The sequence below is a fragment of the Lathyrus oleraceus genome, chromosome 1 (assembly GCF_024323335.1).
Source record: "Lathyrus oleraceus cultivar Zhongwan6 chromosome 1, CAAS_Psat_ZW6_1.0, whole genome shotgun sequence".
Taxonomy (NCBI): Eukaryota; Viridiplantae; Streptophyta; class Magnoliopsida; order Fabales; family Fabaceae; genus Lathyrus; species Lathyrus oleraceus.
In genome coordinates, this window is record NC_066579.1 from 404,469,472 (window position 1) to 404,488,578 (window position 19,107).

Sequence of the window (19,107 nt, forward strand, 5' to 3'; positions counted from 1 at the left end):
TGTTGGTGGACAACGTTTCAGCCATCAATCTTGCTAAGAATCCCATAGCACATGGGAGGAGCAAGCACATTGAGATGAGATTCCATTACTTGAGAGATTTAGTGAATTCTTGACAGTTACGTTTGAGCTACTGCAGAAGTGAAGAACAAGTCGCGGACTTGTTGACGAAAGCGGTTACGAATGATGTTTTCAAGCGACTCGTGGTGAGGTTGGACATGACGAACATTGAGCATTTGACTTAAGGTGGTGTGTTGGATGATTAGAATAAGTCAAATGCAGTGTAATTGACTTTTGAAGTGTTTTTGGAGAATAGCTTATTTGAGAAGCTATTTTGGAAGGCTTCTTGTTTGCTGCAGAAATAGCAATTTCCTGAAGCCAAAACAGGATAATAGTTTTGTTTTATTAGGCAGTTTTGGATGTTTTGTTTAGTCTGTTTGTTTAGTGGTTTGTACACTATAAATAGACCTCAATTGTAATATTTGTTGTAAATGCCTTCAGATAATGTCATTCAATATTCTCATCTCAATTTTTCTTATTTCTCTATTTTCATCATCTTCCTCAATTAACCTTTCTACCACCAAAATAACAACTTCCACCATTGATTCACCTTGAACAAGTTTGATCTGGTTCCAACAAATTTCAAACATAAAATTATTTTCTTTAATTCTTATCTTGTGCCCCTAGAACACAAATTAGCATTACCCTAATAATATTTATTCAAAAATAACTACTAGTATCATTTAAGATACAAGATACAAGCTTATTCCCGGGTTACTTATCCCAAAAATTGGGTTACTTATCCCAACAAATAAGTACTAGTATCATTTTCTTAGAGTTATATTTTGGTTCATACAAGCTATATTGTCGAATTTATGCAACTTGAGAAAGAAAGAAAAAGTGTAGACTTTATCCAAGTAGTTAGTTGAATAAGCCTCTCGGCTATAATCCTTACTTTTCTCTTTTTCTTTTCACATGTTATTCAATGGAAATGTATTTTATTTATTTATTTATAAGCCTCCTCCAATTTTATTTATAAGAGACAAATTACCTTTTAAACTTATTTAATAATTAATATAACTGGTATAATAATAAACTAAATATATTTAATAAATTTAAAAAATCACTTATCTCTTATAAATAAGGCTAGATAAATAAGGCTGGAGGGAGTAGGAGTTAATATTAATAAAATCATTTTGTATTAGTTTAATATATAAAATATTATATTATGTTAACTTGACTATCTGATTTGTTTGTATCATAAAACTTTTTATATAAATAAAAAAATAATATTAATTTTATTAAATTAATTTTTAATTATTGATTGATTCTAAGTATGCAAAGTTTAAAATGATAATATGAGAGTAATACATATAATACTAATTATAAAGTATGGTTGAAAAAAAGATGATTAATAATAAATGACAATTATTTTACATATAATATTATTATCTTTAAAATATAGTTGAAAAAAGAGTGATTAATATTACACCACAATTATTTTGAAATAAAAAAATAACATTATTAAATTCAAGACATTCCACTTTATATTTAATAAGTTGGATTTCATTCACTAAACTACTTAACTAGAAAAAATTACAAACATAACTCAATTAGTGATTTAAAAACTCTTTAAAAGAGAAAATCAATAATTCAACTCCTATGGTGTTTGATTAATCATGGATTAGAGACTCGTAAAAATATTATAAATGGATTAAAGATATTTTAAATACTTAACAGTTGACAACTGCTGTAACCAAGGCAGCAATTAAACGCTAACCAGTGCCATAAACAAAATGCACTGTAAAGTAAAATTTAACTCACTTTATCATTTAGGACTCTAATGTTACAATCCCTTTACAAATACACTAGTATACATTCGTCGAGCCTACTAATTATCATTGCTATCCCAACACATAAATCAAATGTTCAATGAACCATTTCGTAAATTACAATACTAATGAACAGAATCTCAATTTCCTTTCATGGAGCCCCTAATCCCCTGGTCTCTTATAAAAGAAAAAGAACGAACTCAAATAAAGCAATATGATTATCTTATTATCATTTTCATAGGAAATAAGAAAGCATTTGAAACGGGCCATACTGGTTAGTGCATCATCAATATGTAGTGCTAGGTGAAAGCACATGCTAGTGTGATTAGAATGTGTTAACATCTTCTAAGCTTCGCCTTTTCTTTTTTTACCCTCTCCATGTCTTGACCGCCTAGGTGCCTCGTCTTCGCTTTCACTATCGTCATTCTTGTCATCCTGTTGTGACTTGTATCCTTGTTGATACTGCATGTCATCATCAGGACCCCCACTTTGACTGAGCATGTCTTGACTCTTACCTTGCTCTGGTCCTGAACTGTACCTATCATTTCGATCACTTGTTCTTTGATCTCTCTTGGCAATGCGGTTCATATTTTGTGGTGGAGGCGGAGGTGGTGGAAACATCGGAGGCATATTCACTGGCCTACCACCTCTTGCTGGGTTGGGACCTGGAACCCCCATTCCCCCCATAAAGGGACCGCGTCCATGATTCATCATCATCCCAAACCCACCACCAGGAAACATTCCAGGTTGTGAGGGTCGCCCTCGGAACATCATGGCAGCTGGGGGGCCTCCAAAATCACCGGAGAATCTAGGACCGTATGGACCAAAACCCCGGGGACCCATGCCAAAGAGATCCGGCATACCAAAACCATCAGGTCCAGGAGGCCCGTAGGGTAATCCATCACCCATCATTACCGGATTAAAACCTTGCATTCCAGGCATGGGTCTGGCTCCGCGTCCGAGATGCATGTGAGGGGGCCACATCATACCTCTGCCCCTACCTCTGCCTTGAACAACTGGCCCTACACCATTACCAAAGCTCTCCTCCTCTTCATCACTTTCTTCCTCTTCCTCTTCTTCATTGTCTTCGAATGGGACAATATCTGGATTTTCTCCTTCATTATCTGGATTCACCCCCTTTGCCTTCTCCTCTTCTCGTTTAGACTCAGCTGCAATCGAGATAGCCTGTAAACATGGCAAAGAATACAAGACTAAATCAATTCTTAAAGCATAACGGGCAATGGTTTTATGCATCCCAAACCCATTCATTAAAATAGGCAAATCTTTACAGATAACTGACACACTTGGCATGAAACCAAGTATTAACTGTTGATTAGAGCTTCTTTTAAAACAGATAATCTAATGAAACAGTAAAGAAAAGATACTCAAAGAAAAACATTAGACAAGTCTTGTCGTTTACTCTAAAGGAGATTGCATCATCTAAAAAGGAATTGTAAAATATGTAAGAGATATCTAGGATGTGGCAAGGCCTGGGACACAAACTCAACTGTAAAAGTTTTTGCAGGGACCTGTACTTCTTAAAATTTTAAATAAGAGCCTATGGGTTATGAAGTTTTCAAGTAGATTACTACTAGTTATTAAATTTTATAATTTAGTCCCTAAAATAGCCCTCAGCCAGTAACTGTATGAAAAAAATTAGGTGTATATGACCTTAGTTAAAAACTATTAAATTATGAAACCTATTTGAAATTAAGTCAAATTATTGGTATAACGAGTCTATAGAGTACTTAATTTTAGTCTAACCAGTAAATTTATTGTAGATTCTACCCCCTTCAGTTTTTCCTTTCTTCTAAACTTTATATAGTTGTGTTCCCTAAAACTTTAGAATTGATGATTATCGAAGAAAAGACCTTTAATATTTTATCACAACCTTTGAGAATTGAAGCTCTTATATTGGTACTTCATTGATAGAAGTTCATAATGCAGTTAGAGAATCTGTCATTGTATTTCATAATCATAGTGATACAATGAACACTTTATATATAGAGAGTGGGAAAGCTATAACAAACTGTAACAAACTAATACAGCTCAGCACTATTAATCATAGAAACTAATAAATCCCTATCTATTCTATATCTATCATTCATATTCCGGCATGTCAGATTTAACCTTTATCTGAGAGATTGGCTAGCCACTAAGGAGATTCAAGAGCCAGGACCATGCATGCCCTTGACCAAGCACACAATTACACTCAAAGTTCTTCTTTCCATAACATCGTACAAGGTTCAGAAAAATGCCCTTGACCTCTCATACAACACCCTAATTAGGGCTCCATATATTTCAGAGTCACAAGATCACTATAGAAAGATATAGAGTTATATTCTTCGTCATTATTTCACAGTCTTTCTCTCCCTTCACTACTTATGGCTGACGATTTCAGCAATATGCTATTTGTAGCATATTTGAACCAGTTGTATAGTCTACCAAAAATAAATAAGTGATAATACTGTCGTGTGCATTTATTACAAAGACTTTAGAACAAGATAACAATTGTTGATATTTGATACCAACCTCATAATCCTGTTTTAAAAGTTTCTTAGAAAGAAAGATCCATTCAGGAAAAGAAAAAACATAATACAAATCAAAAGTAACTTAATCATTTTATTTTTCTTCATTTGTACATAACAAATCTATAGTAATTCTCATGCACCCAAAAAAATAGAGAAATTATGTTTTAACATTAAGTATGACAACAAAAATCGACAATAATTTAACTGCCATTCAAATATGTTGTTAACTACGTCTAGTAGAGGGTTAAAGAATATAACAAGTTGCAACAACTCATTAAGTATTAACCATCAACTGGCCGTAATTAACCACGACTTTGAACGATATTAACCATAGTTTTTAGTTGTTCAAATATACATGACATTCATTAAAACCATCAAAAACATATTCAAATAAACATGATTCTGGGATTTTCAACTATACACCATATTTATTAACCACAATTTGTATTCAGATATACACTCGAAAATCATGGTTAATCTTAGAATTTGGGTTGGGTCAAATTCATCCCTACAAAACTGACTTATGAGGTGAGGATTTCTCTCACTTTTAAACACAACACAGGTCATATCTCTAAGCAATGTGGGGCTAAATCCACCCCTTCAAACCCAACACGATAAAGGTGTTGGAGGCTGCAATAAAGGCAAGCCTAATGCAACAATTTAGGCAACTAGGGGCAGACCGCCGTGAAGGTGAAAATCCCAACACTTAATGACATTCAAAATTGTGATTAAATGTGATATGTTGATGGTTAATGAGTTGTAAAGCCTTGTTATATTCATTAAACATCTACTAAACCTAATTAACCATGTATTTGAATTGTATTAACCGTCTAAATTGTAGTTGAAATTTGGTGTCCCTTTTTTTCCAAATAACACTTCCCAAAATAATAATGATGACCACTCAGAGAACATACCATAAGTTCGCTATCTGGTTCAACATAAAGCAAGGATGCCAACTGCTCACCAATAGAGGGTTCCAGCTCCTGACAATCTCTACTTATCTGCAATTACATAACCAAGAGAATATTTAGTAATTACTAATTGTCACTGTTAGGATATAGGATAAGGAATTTATTAGAATTTGAATTGTTAGGATATAATAATGACGTGTTTAGAAATTAGTTAGAGAATCTTGTATAAATAGGAGAATGCATAGAAAGAGGAGTATCATTAAATATTGTATCTTTTATGAATAGAGTAGTGACTCTACTGTTGAAGGGCCCTTGGAGGAAAGTTTTCTCTCCTATTCTTTAATATTTTCTTAATACATTTGTTTCTTTCTTTTCCACTCACTTCTTGGGGTTCTGAGAATTGATCCGACATGTCGAATCGTCAAGGAGTGATGTTGGTTAAAAAGGAAGCAGTGATGTCAAGATTTGACGGATGCAGTAATGCTCATTGGATATTGATCCAATTCATGAGGAAAAATGGTTATCATGGGTTTGACTGGGACTGGATGGAGAAGTTCACTGGTGGTGGCTTTCTTGGAGGAAAATTATTCAGAATTTGGAGTTTTACATTTGAGAAGGCTTTGTACATAAAATTCAAACCAGGGATTCATTTTCAAGATTAAGGGGAAGAAAAACTAGAGGCAAAAGCAGAATTCAGCAAAGAAAATGAATCAAAAGAGGAGGAGCATCCCCCCAATCAGTCAAATACTAGTGGATAGTGGGATAGCCGCTATTGTAAAGACTATGAATTAGTGTACAAAGTAAATATCGATCAACAACAACCAAGCCTTATCCCATTGAGTGAGGTCGATTATAAGGATCAAATTCCATCATAATATTCAATCCAAAACCATGTCTTTATCCAATTTGTTAATCTCGAGATCTTTTTTAATAGTTTCTCTTATAGTTTTTCTAGGCCTTCCTCTACCTCTAGTTGTTAGACTCTTCTCCATCTAATCTACTCTTCTTACAACAGAATCTACAACTTTTCTCTCTACACGCCCTAGCCATCTAGGCCTAGTTTTCACCATCCTTTCTGCTATAGGTGCTACCCCAACACTCTCAATTATTGTCATTTCTAATCTTATCACGTCTAGTCTTACCACACACCCAACGCAGCATCCTCACATCTGCTACACTTACTTTATTCTCGTGTTGATTCTTGACCTCCCAACATTTTGTCTCATACAACATCGCAGGTCTTATCATTGTCCGATAAATTTTTCCCTTCAACTTAAGTGGTACTTTTGTAGCACATAAAACCTTTGAGGCTCACCTCCTCCATTTCAGCCATTCAGCTTGAATTATATGGTTTACATCCCCTTCTATTTCTCCATCACTTTGTATTACGGACTCAGGATATCTAAATTGTGTGACATGTGAGATGATATAGTCTCCAACTTTCACCTCTAGGTTAGAAACGCTTCTCCTTTTGCTGAACTTACATTCCATATACTCCGTCTTACTTCTGCTTAGGAGAAAGCCATGTGCTTCTAAGACTCGTCTCCAGCCTCTCATTTAAATTTTCCTTTGACTCTATAGGTAGGATTATATCAACTGCAAAAAGCATATATCTCGGTGCTAGCTTTTGAATGTGTTCCGTGAGTACATCCAAAATTAAATAAAAAAGTAGGGACTTAGAGTTGAACTTTGGTGCAATCTTATACACAATAAAAGAGAATGTCATACTTAATTAAAGAACCGAAAGTACATGGCAACAAAGCTTAAAAGAAGAGTAACATAAGCATTGAACCAAAAATATGAAGAACAAAATGATTGTTTGTTAGCAAGAACATAACCGAATGAAGAATTGAACATTACCCATAAAAGGGTTCAAATTGACATTTATACCCTTGAACAATGTTTTTAAAAAAATTTGAGGACTATGAAAACAGAATTAACTACTATCTAAGAAAAAGGATCCTATCAAGTAAATCAAATATTAAATACAAAGTATATTTACACTCAATAATTAACACTAACCTAAAAAGCTTTTTAGTATAGGAATATTGAAAGTAATCTAGGAAGTTGAACGGTCCACCAATATTGGCAGCTTTCCTTAACTCTAACACTCTTTTTCAAGTTGGAGCATACATGTTATATGTACCAAGATTGTTACAAATAGATTCAATCCAAAGTCCTCCCTCTAAGGGTGGTAACTTGTCATCTAGTTGATCATTTGAACCAACGAAATTAGTTAAGATTTTTATCTCTTACAAGTGGCAATCTGTCTCTATGAGCTTATTTCTTTAAGAAAAACTGGCTTGGAAGCAATATGTAATGCAACTTGGTTGTCACACATTAGTTTCATTGCCTTACCGTCTTCTAATTTGAGTTGTTAGAGTAACTGTCTTAGTCATGGGAGTTCACAAGTTGTTGCAGCCATAGCACGCTATGCTTCGGCACTAGACCTTGCAACTATGTTATGCTTCTTGCTCCACCACGAGATCAAATTTCCACCAACAAGAAGATAATACCCTGAAGTGGACTTTCTATTTGCTAGTGAACCTACCCGATCATCATCAGAATAGCCAAAAACTTGAGTGTTACCCTTGTTTTGATAAAGTAATCCTTTACCTAGTGCACTCTTTATATACCTTAGAATGCAAATCATAGTGTTTTCCACGGAGCATTAGAAAGTATAGCTTATAAGTTTCTTTAAAATGGACCTTTTTCAAGGTATAGCTTTCATGAAAAGTGGCAAAATAAAAGAAATACCTGTGACATTTTTCTTTTAATTAACCACTTTTCATAGTATAGCTTATTAAGCTTGTTAAAAATGGATCACTTTTTACAAATACAAAAAATAAAAAATAAATTAATAAAAGCTAGCCAAACAATTAAGATCTGTCAACATGGGTTAGGCGTGGTAAGCCAGTCCCGCTCTAACCACTTTTTTAGGTTATTAGCAAAAAATATTAACCCCCTCAGAGGATGGTGATGGTATCAGGAAAGAAGCTCACTGAGAAGAGAGAAACGAGAAATATCACTAACAGTATTGATCTGAAGAAGATTGTGGCAGTAGTGAACCAAATAGCCCACTAATAAACATGAACTGGAAAGGAAAAGTTTCTTGAGCAGTTATTTGGCAAGAGAGGTGGCTAATCAAAGGAAGAAAATAATCGTGGAAATAAATAAGAGTTCTTAATTTTATGGAACTTTACAATAGACAGAGAACAGACCCATTCTGATACCAGTTAAAACTAGTCTATAACTGATACCATGTTAAATTATAAAGGAGGAAAAGATAAAAATAAAAGAGCTAGAACAATTTTCTCTTCTGTAATTTAATGTGATATAAAAGACAAAGCACTAAGCTCTATTTATACTAATATAAAGACTATCAATCCTAATTTTTAGAGTATGTGGATTGGGCCTAACTCATCCCTACAAAACCGGTTTTGTAGGGTTGAGTTAGGCTCAACTATATTTGTTAAGATGGTATCAAGAGCACAGTTTAAGATCCGTTGGACCACCAGCTATCAAGTTTCCGCTATCGAGTCACCCGCCATTTATTTCCACGCTCCAAATGTCCACTTTAGAAGTCTAATTTGAGCATGGAAATGTGCCTATAAGTGGAAATGTGCCTTAATGTCCTAGTCATGTTAACTTCTAATTTAAGTTGTCTCATTGACTAAGACTTATATGCACATGTCCACGTTCAATATGTCCATTCCTGGACGTGTGAGTAAGAGGTGTTCAGAGTCTCACAGTGGATGAAAGATGATATCTTACAAATCGGTTTTATAAGATTGAGTTAAGCCAACTCAAATTCTAAGAGCACCATACAAGTTGATTTCACTTACTCTTTGTTTGGGAGTTTGGAGGGGAAGGGAGGGGAAGGCTTTGAAAAAATGGAAGAATAGAGTGAAAAGAATAGAAGAATTTAGGTGGGGAGGATTTTGGAGGATTTTGTTTCACAAACCAAAATCCCCCTGACTCGGGGGAACTAAAAAACTGTATTGGAGAAGGGATTTGAAGGATTTTAGAGAGTTTAGACAAATTGTTCAAATATAATTTCCATTGTTATAGTATTCCAAAAATTTAAAAAATGTTATTGATAACCACTTCTTTGTCATTCTATACAAAACCTTTTTTCAAAAAATGTATTTTTCTATATTTTTCTACAAAACCGTTTTTCGAAACCCTCCCTTCCCCTCCTTTCCAAACTCCCAAACAAAGCCTTACTAACAGTGTGGCCAGACCCATATCAACTCTCACTAGTTAAAAGTCAACCAGTTAGTACTGAACACTGCCAATGGTCACAACTCAACTCACAAATGACAAAAGACCACACCTGTTTTTATGTTATATTTTAGAAAGATGTAGGATTCCTTACTTAGTGGTGATGCAAAAAAAAAACTACTCAAAATAACCAAGCAGTAACAGATAGAGCATTACCAAGTTAGGTAAAGTTCAAACCACAGCTATAGGGACAGGAGGACCCAACCCAACATCATCTTTATAAGGATCACATCAACAAATAGATGGGTTCAATCCTTGATATATTCAGCGTAGAAGGGAGACCAAAACACAACTTTCATGTATAAGACCAAAACCTACCCTTCATGCATATACCCTTAATAAAAGCAAGAACACGAGAAAACAGCTTTTATTAAGGCTTCAAAGTGGATCATAGAGATGAAAAAGATAATACCTTCACTGGTAAGTTTTCATTGTATGGATTTCTCAAATGGCGAGTTTTGTGGAATGACAGTTCACATAACTGCAAATAAGAAATGTAATTAGATAGACTATTATGTACACACAAAAATATCATTATGCAGTTTCGCATACGGGTTCATCAAGAAATTTTTCATTAAGACACAAATGAATTAATAAAACCACTTTTAGGAAACCATTTAAAAATATGTTATTGCTTAGATAGCTGTTGAGTTGGATGAGATATTAGAAAAATGTTTTTTTTTCTTTCACGATCCAATAAGAAAAATATACTATTGTATCCCTATGAATAAGGGTTAGTTGTTTAGTCTTCTGTATCAAGTTAATAAAAATCATACAACACCACTTTCATATTCATAGTCCTTATTAATTCTTTGTCCATATTTTATCTAAAATCCATAACTTCAACACCATAGAATTTGGTTTAAGTTCTTGAATTCATGTTCAACATATTTGGACCAAAATTCTAGCTCAAGTTTCGTTCAAGCTTAATGACACATATTTGGTTCTTGAACATTATATTTCTCCTTTCGCATTTGAGCAATTTCCATGTCTCCATATATATTGGAAATATTAAGGAGGCTAAAACTGTATGACATTGTAATTGTAATTGTGTAAGTCACACAATTCTTAGGTGTATTAAGATTGGAGAGAATTGTGTGCTCGTTGTGACAAAATGACAAGAATCGGGTGCAAAAAAAATACAGCAGGCACCACTCCACAACTTCAAGAAAATTCAACAAGAGCCTCTCCACATCATACAGGCAACTGCTTGCAACAAAAGTCAAGGTGCTCCTTTACATGTTACATTGCGAACCAAAATGAAAAGGACAATTACTTTAAAAATTTCTGTAGCATAGCAATTTGTAATTTTAGATTTCCTTTTGCTGCTACAGTCTTATTATGTATGCTTCCGGTATGTTTGGCTTCGATATGGGGATTATTGCTATCCCTCAGATAAATTAACTGGGGAAGTTGATGGAAGAGTTTTTGTACCTTCAACCATTTAACAGAGAAATTCCGGCCATAATGTGCCGTTCCATGAGCATATTTCCAGTTCCCCCCAGGAACAGAACCACCAATTCTGGAAGTCATCTTTGCACAACCCTGCCAAAATATAGAAAGGTTTAGGTCCATGGCTTTGCCACAGCTAAAGAGAATTGTCCAATGGTTCTTTTTTCACTGGAAAAATATCAAGTCCTCAAATCATAAAGTTAAGTGTTAAATGCCGGTGGGGAAGAGCATCACAGTCAAACATGATGTTCCTAAATTATTCAAGTAATCTATTTAGTACATATAATTATAATGCATATTTGAAAATTCTATGACATCCCTCTTGTCTTGTTAAACTATTAGCAAAAGACCATTTAACAAGCAAGCAACAATACATAATTAATTCGGTCAATGCATTTTTTCTCTTGTATAATAAAACATCAAGTTGAAATATCAAAACAAAATGAAAGAAGCAAACAAAATCAATTACTTCTGATTCTCCCACTAACCATTATGATTAACTTAACTCAAGCATCTAAAATATAAGCTTAACACATTAATAAGTTCCAATTCTTATAAGGAACTGTTTTGAAAAGAGAATTGAACTAATCGGAATCTCACACACACACACACATATTTGTTCTTTAAGAATATCAATGCAACATTTATTAACTTTTTCCATTAACATACCCTTATTTATTGTATTTTAATTCATCTAACTACTTCACTAACTACTATTAACACGGATATTTTAGTAAGTGAAACTCATTTTATCATTAAAATCAATACAACTATTACTTATCTTAAAAAATGTACAAAACTCAAAGGGAACAAATAATTTGAGACGGAGGGAATACCTTAATTTATCATCTTAATACTACTACAACAACAACAACAAAGCCACATCCCACTAAGTGGGTCGGCTACATGGATTAAATGACGCCATAATGTTCTATCAAAATCCCTTTTCACTCACAAACTGAGTTTCTTGTAGGCACATTAAGTTGATCCTCCTCCTAACCAAAGTGTCCACTATTTCCATAGATGTTTTTGTCAAAACACCTATGTTCCATGTTCCAAAACGAATCCTACTCTTGTCGACTAACTTCTTTACTCACACTCGATCATGAAAATGTGGGAACTCTTTTCTATTTTTCACTGCATCCCGGCAACAATGCAGCAGCCATTACTCACTTAACATTGTACTCGAGCTATATAGCGTGTTGCTTCCGGGTAACGACTTAACATTCACATTATTACATATTTGATCTATGTCCTAAAGATTCAACCAAATTTTACATTGGTTGTCGACAGCCTAACACAGCCATCTCCTTTGATTATCATCTTAATAATCAAATATAATCAAATAAATTTAAATGCATCCAACTTTTCAAAAAGGTGTTGAATATTTTAATTTCCACATTCCATTGGATAACAAGGAGATCATTAGCTTAAATCCATATAATTTAACAATTGTAGCCAAGTGAGGGGCAAAATTGTAAACATACCTGGAAATGTCGAGTACGGTTGACTGAGAAAACCAAAATCACATTTTCTACAGAGTCAAATGCTTCATTTAGTTTTGATTCATTGCTCCTTTGAGTTGCCCATACTCCTTGTTGTACAGATAACTCCAAATTTTCACGATTGCAACTCTTAACAATAAAATACCTAAGGTTTTTAGAAAATTTTATAAGTTTAATCAATATGGGTAAGAAAATTGTGATTCCACCAAAGTTATATCCATTGGATAATTGGTTAAAAATTGAACACAAACCACTTATGACAACTTATCCATCTTTTAAAATTATAGACCTCATCGCCGTCTATTAATCTCATTCGGTAATGGTCACCTGATTAGAATAATGCACCAGGTAAAACTAATTCACAGTCTAGCATAAGAGCAACACCAAGTCTTTATTTGTGTGAGAAATAGAAGACAACTTAATAATTAACAAGAAAACAGAGAAAACTATAATAACAGAAAAGAATTATAATATAAAAATTAAGAAGATACTCTGAACTTTTCTTCTTTTAAAGTCCAAAAAAGTTACTATTTGATTAAAAAATCCTTCTCACTTGCTCCAAATCAAACTTTTAATCTTTATTTTGTAAGTTATGGACTGCAAAAGCAGACTGACATTTTTTTATAATAATTAGTGAAGAACTTAATCCTCAGTTTATCCAAATATCATATTTCTAAGATAAATTAGAAACCAGACTCTGGATTTTGTACAGTTTTTCTAATTAAGCTTAAATGCTCTTTAAGCGTGTCTTTGTTTGCATATGAAAAACTAAGTCCCTAGGACTTTATCATAACAAGCTAGGTCTTGGAGCTTCGATTTGGTCACACGATCGATGGGTTTCGATACTTTGATTACAAAAACAGCTTAAATGTTTTAAAGTTAAAATCAGTGATACAGAATATGCAAAAATAATCAACTAGACATGTGTGTAATTTAACAGCCAATAGCATACAACATGATATACATGTGTAGACTGCCAAGTGAATAGCAGCATTCATAGGAGAATCCAACTGTATAAGGCAAATGTTGTTATGATATCCCAAACAAAATAATACTTAAATGTTTATTCCTTGCTTGTAATATTTAATATTTATGTAACTATAAGCATATTTTACCAAAGCCAACTGAAAACTACACGAATCTAACACACCTAGATATTCCCTGAGGTAAAGGAGTTGATGTTCGATTGGCTTGATTGGTCTGGCCATTAGCAAGATTTTGCACTTGGTTCTGGCTGACTTGCTGCTGAGGCTGTTGAACTTGTTGCTGCTGCTGGACATTTCCTGACTCTGCAGCTAATGGTTTTCCAGCCACACCTTGGTTTGCAGAATTGATTGCTTGAGGAAACTGAGACTTTTCAACTTGTTGAGTATAGCTAGAACCCCTTTGTTGGACAAATTTATGAGAATTGTTATAATTGTAAGAATACAAATGTTGGATCTTCTGAAGGACCTCTTCAATTGGAGGTGGAGGTCCAGTAGATTTCGCATGCCTGTAACGACAATCAGGTCCGTTAGGACAAAATCCTAGCTTGTACCTGCAGAAGTAGAAATGTCAAAATCATAATAGTTTGATAATCTCATTTTATATATAATGAAGAAATTAAAGACAAAAATATAACTGATCAAACATGGAACAAGAGGATTTTTGTTTGTTAAAATAGAAAAGAAAAGAAAACTATTTATAGAAGAGTGCAGTGTAAATAAAATAAATGACAGCAGTAGAATGGAAAACCTTGTTAGACAACAGTGACAAGCATAAAAGATGACATGATATATAATCCAAGCACATTAAACAAATAAGGCCTTCCAATCTCTTAGAATATCAACAAAAAAGGCAGCTCCCTATAAAACTTCCAATCTCTGTTCAAAATTCAATACTAAATAAATTCAATACATGCTAAAACTTAGAAGTAAACCTGGTTTGTAAAATCCAATTGCAGCAGAAAACATTTTCTCAACAATTAGTTGATTGTAATTATACAGAGAATGGTGATGGCCATCTGGTGATCAAATTTTCAACAAGCTGGGGAGAATATAGACAAATGAGCGGGTTCAATACAACATATTATTGGTAATTATTTGATAGCTACGACAACCAAAACCCAAATAGTAGCACTACAGCTATCATTTCACCATGCAGACCCTGTGAAGACTGTACATTATTCTTTCTCTTTTCTTTTTGGGAGTTTATAGAGCTTTGTTCTTTCTCTACAACACTTAATATTCATCAAAGTGAAGTGTGGTCTAATATATCATTGAGCTAAGTGAGACACGGCCCCTGGTTGGTCTGTCTCAAAGAGTAATGTATGCTTAACCCACCCACCCACCCAACCCCCCAACCCCCCCCCCCCCCATCCTTTGGCCACCGGACTCCTCCTCCAAGCATATAAGCATGAGATTTCAACGGAAACATTCACCAATCCAACTGTTCTTTTCTAGGTACATAATTTGCATACTAGAATCAACTTGAAAACCCCAACACTAAAATTTACCAATTCCCATAACCAAGAAAAAAGAACAAGGACCAACTATAAGATTCGATCCAACATCCAATATCATCTTTTCATCTAATCAAAAAGCCCTAGTGTATATAACAAGCAATGTCTTAATGTGCACACAAAAAATGCATTATAAAAGTATGAAACATCGTTGCACATATGCCTTAAAGAGCATGGAATCCTTAACCTATATACATGACAACCAATCACTAATCCACCAATTAAACTCAATCAAAAGCAACAGCTCAAATAAACAATCTTCAACAACACATAACAGCATCAAAATTCAATTTATGCACTAAAAACAAAAATAGCCAAGAATCATTCCTCACATAATACACACCCTAAATTGGAAGGAATCGCATATATACATACATATATAGATACAGTATACAAAATTTACAAAAATACAAAAATACTTACATGTTACACTCCTTGATATCTTCATTAGTGTGCTTGTAAACACAATCCTGCTCACGACACTCTCCATACAATCTAAAAAACCGGCACACCGGCATCCGAGCCTTATCATACTGGTGCAAAAACCCGCAGGCTTCGCCTTTCATACACAGACTACGTAGCCAGTGCCGGCAAACCGTTTGCCGGAAGCTCCTTCGTCCAGGATTGTTACCGGGAACGGGCTCAGCAATCGAAGGAGCGGGGGCACCATTGGAAGCCGCGGAAGGTGGCAAGTAGGAATCGGACTGGACAATAGGACCGGAAGGTGCAGCGGAAACGGTGGCAGATGCGGTGGCGGCGGAGGGAGGAGCGTCGAGACCGCCCTCGAAATCGAAGCTGAGGACTCCCTCGGAATCCTCCATTTGGATGGAAGGAGAAACGGTTGAAGTGAATTAGGGATTTGAAGGGGAAATATTAGTAAAAATGTTATTTTGATTCGATTAAAGAGGAACAGAAAAAGGTTAACGGCGGGACTCTGATACAGTGAAGGTCACAGAACTAAAACTGAAAGAGGAAACACCTGTTTGTGTTTTCCCGTTTACATTTACTTTTTATCTATGTTTTATTTCAATTCCATTGTTTTATTATTATTACTTTAACTTAACTATTTTTTCACTATCTCATAATTTTTATAGTTGAATCATCAAAAGTAGAGAAATATTTTGATTAAAGAAATAAGATATTAAGTTCTCTTCAAAAAAGATTTTATAGTCGATAATCTTTTGAGTTTGAAAAAAAAAAATATAATGCATAAGGTATAAGTTATTTTGGTGTCGTGGTGAGAATTTTTGGTACCACGGAATTAGGAGAATCTTCAAGATTAACACTTCAATGTTTAAGTCAGTGAAACTAAAAAAAATGTAGTTAAAGAGTTTGAATGAGATGAAACTTGCAATATTATGATATGGTTTATATACGTCATGTGGTTGAAAGTGCTTATGTCTAATTCGGCGTGTGATGTGGGAGTCATTCGATCAGATATCACGGCGGGTGATGTTCGGGTGATTTGAATCGAATGTTTGGCTTTCTAAGGAAGTTCAACTTGGCCATTTGTCTTACTTTGTGGTGTTTTGTATTGGACCTTTGTAATTGAATTATAAGAGGCAAAAAAGATATACAAGTTACAACAATCAATTTATGGATTTAAGCAAGCTTCTAGGAGCTCGAATATTCGTTTTGATGAAACTCTAAAACAATATGAATTCGTTAAAAACGAAGATGAACCTTATGTCTACAAGAAGGTTAATGGGAATAAGGTCGTCTTTCTAATATTATATGTAAATGACATATTACTCATTAGAAACAATGTTCCTGACTTGCAGCAAGTGAAAACTTGGCTAGGAAAATGCTTTTCTATGAACAATTTGAGTGAAGCAACCTATATAATAGGAATTTGAATCTACAAAGATAGACCATAAAAACTATTTAGCCTAAGTCATAGTACATACATATACAAAGTGTTAAGACGTTTTAATATGCATGATTCTAATAAATGATTCATATATGTGAAATATGGTTTGTGTCTATTAAAAACACAATCATCTTCAACTACGAAAGAAAGATATTGCATTAGTAAGGTCTCATATGCATCTGCAATAGGATTTATCATATATGTCATGTTATATATTCGACCAGATGTCTCGTATGCTTTAAGTGCAACGAGTAAGTGCGTGTCTAATCCTAGTGATGTACATTCGGTTTCTATGAAGAATATCCTTAACTGCTTGGGAAGGACTAAAGGCTCATTTTTAACATATGGAGATCAAAAGGAATTTATTAAATAGTATACATATATGATAGCTTTCAGACACGTAAAGATGACTTTAGATTGCAATTTGATTATGTATTTTACTTAAATGGTGGCATTGTGATATGAAAAAGTTCAAAGAAAAATAGTTATTGATTCTACAATCGAGGTTGAGTATATTGTTGCCTCAAATGCAGTAAAGAAAGTTGTTTGGATCAAGAAATTCATTAGTTAACTTGGTATAGTGCCTAATATTATGGATCCAATTGAACATTATTGTGATAACAATGGTGTGACCGCACAAGCTAAGGAGTTTAGATCTCATTAATGATTCAAACACATACTTGAGATCGATCACCTTATATGATAAATGATAAATGATAAATAGAGGAAAGGTGAAAATGTGTAGAGTACCAACATTTGACAATGTCGCTAACTCACTGACAAAGTCTCTTGCGCAACAGTAGCGTGATAGACATACTTGATCTATGGGTATTAAGTGTATTCTTGATTGGCTCTAGTGCTAGTGGGAGATTGTTGGTGTAAGTCCTATATACCCATAATTTTATTAGAACTTGGTACTTGTATCGAATTATTTATTAATAATAATGAGACATTTCTTTATTATGTTTGTTTTCTCAAAGTAATCAAGTTCGTATAATAGATAGTTTGCTTTATGAAGCATTAAGTGCGACTTAATCGTGAGACTCCATTAAACATAAGAACATTATTTTTAAAGTATATGTAGTCAAACTTTATTGTGAAGTGGAATAACATTAAAGCATTGAGACTATTATATATATAGACTAATGATCACATCTCACAAATTGTGGATAAAGAGTTATCAAGTCTTCACATATGTATAACTATTAAAAGTAATATTTGTGGATTTATCTTCTCACAAGTATTGTCAAGGTGATCCAAGGTGGTAAAGCTTGTTGTTAGCAAAGTTGCAATCAACTGATTAGCTATTTGGTTTTAACAAAGACAACACCTGATATCGAACAATATCAAGTAAAGTCTTTATTTATTGAGGATAACTCAAGAGGTCGAATATGTTAAAGGTGTTTTATCAAGCTATCCTCTTGAATTATGCTATCCTCTTGAAGATTCTCTTAAATGTCAAGTCATCTTTGTGAAGTCAACACTATGGTCAAACGACATTCAAGTGAAGACTTATGCTTCTGTTTGGTGTTAATATATAGAAAAGCAGTCCAGAGGAGGGTGAATAGACCCTTATTAAAAAATTCAACTGCTTTTCAAAAATAGAATATCATAGGTTTTTCAAAAGTGCGCGCGAAACGTTTGAGGCGAAAATATGAAAATTATACTATTTGTCAGAAAGAGAAAATAAAATATAACTTTTGTTTCTTGTTTTCTTCATGATTCCTTGTTCATTCTTCCAACCAACAACAAAACAAAACTTCACCAAACCACCAAATAATAAATATTAGACAAACATAAGTTCAAACCAACATTCACAAAACAAAAATTTAAAAGAAATGTAAACGAAAGCATAGTCATTATTTCTTGCTCTCAGCTACTTTAAGATTCTAAAATAAAAAGGATCCAAAGAATAAAATAGATTATAGAAGAATAATAATTTAAGGAACAATAAAAATGAGATCTAGGTTTTTATGATATGTGGAGAACATGGTGGATTTGAGAGAAGATTTGATACAAATAGATGTAAAACGATGTATGATGAGGAAATGAAGAAGATTTTAATAATAATTTGAAGAAGAAGAATAATTTGAGGAACAATAAAAATGAGATCTAGGTTTTTATGATATGGGGGGAATATGGTGGATTTGAGAGAAGATTTGAGACAAATAGATGTAAAACGAGGGATGAGGAGGAAATGAAGAAGATTTAAATCCATGTTTTGA

The 19,107-nt window shown here is 33.8% G+C and overlaps 1 protein-coding gene across 1 annotated transcript; it reads right to left on the bottom strand.

Annotated features, from left to right (window-relative positions):
• Positions 1 to 1,806: 1,806 nt before the first annotated feature.
• LOC127075626 (30-kDa cleavage and polyadenylation specificity factor 30) lies at positions 1,807 to 16,011 on the bottom strand. Its single transcript, XM_051017080.1, has 7 exons — positions 15,436 to 16,011; positions 13,663 to 14,049; positions 12,495 to 12,657; positions 10,990 to 11,100; positions 9,968 to 10,036; positions 5,275 to 5,361; positions 1,807 to 3,014 (listed from the first exon to the last, which is right to left on the bottom strand). The coding sequence occupies exons 1-7, from the start codon at positions 15,831 to 15,833 to the stop codon at positions 2,175 to 2,177; spliced, it is 2,055 nt and encodes a 684-aa protein (XP_050873037.1). The 5' UTR covers positions 15,834 to 16,011; the 3' UTR covers positions 1,807 to 2,174.
• Between the last annotated feature and the right edge of the window lie 3,096 nt (positions 16,012 to 19,107).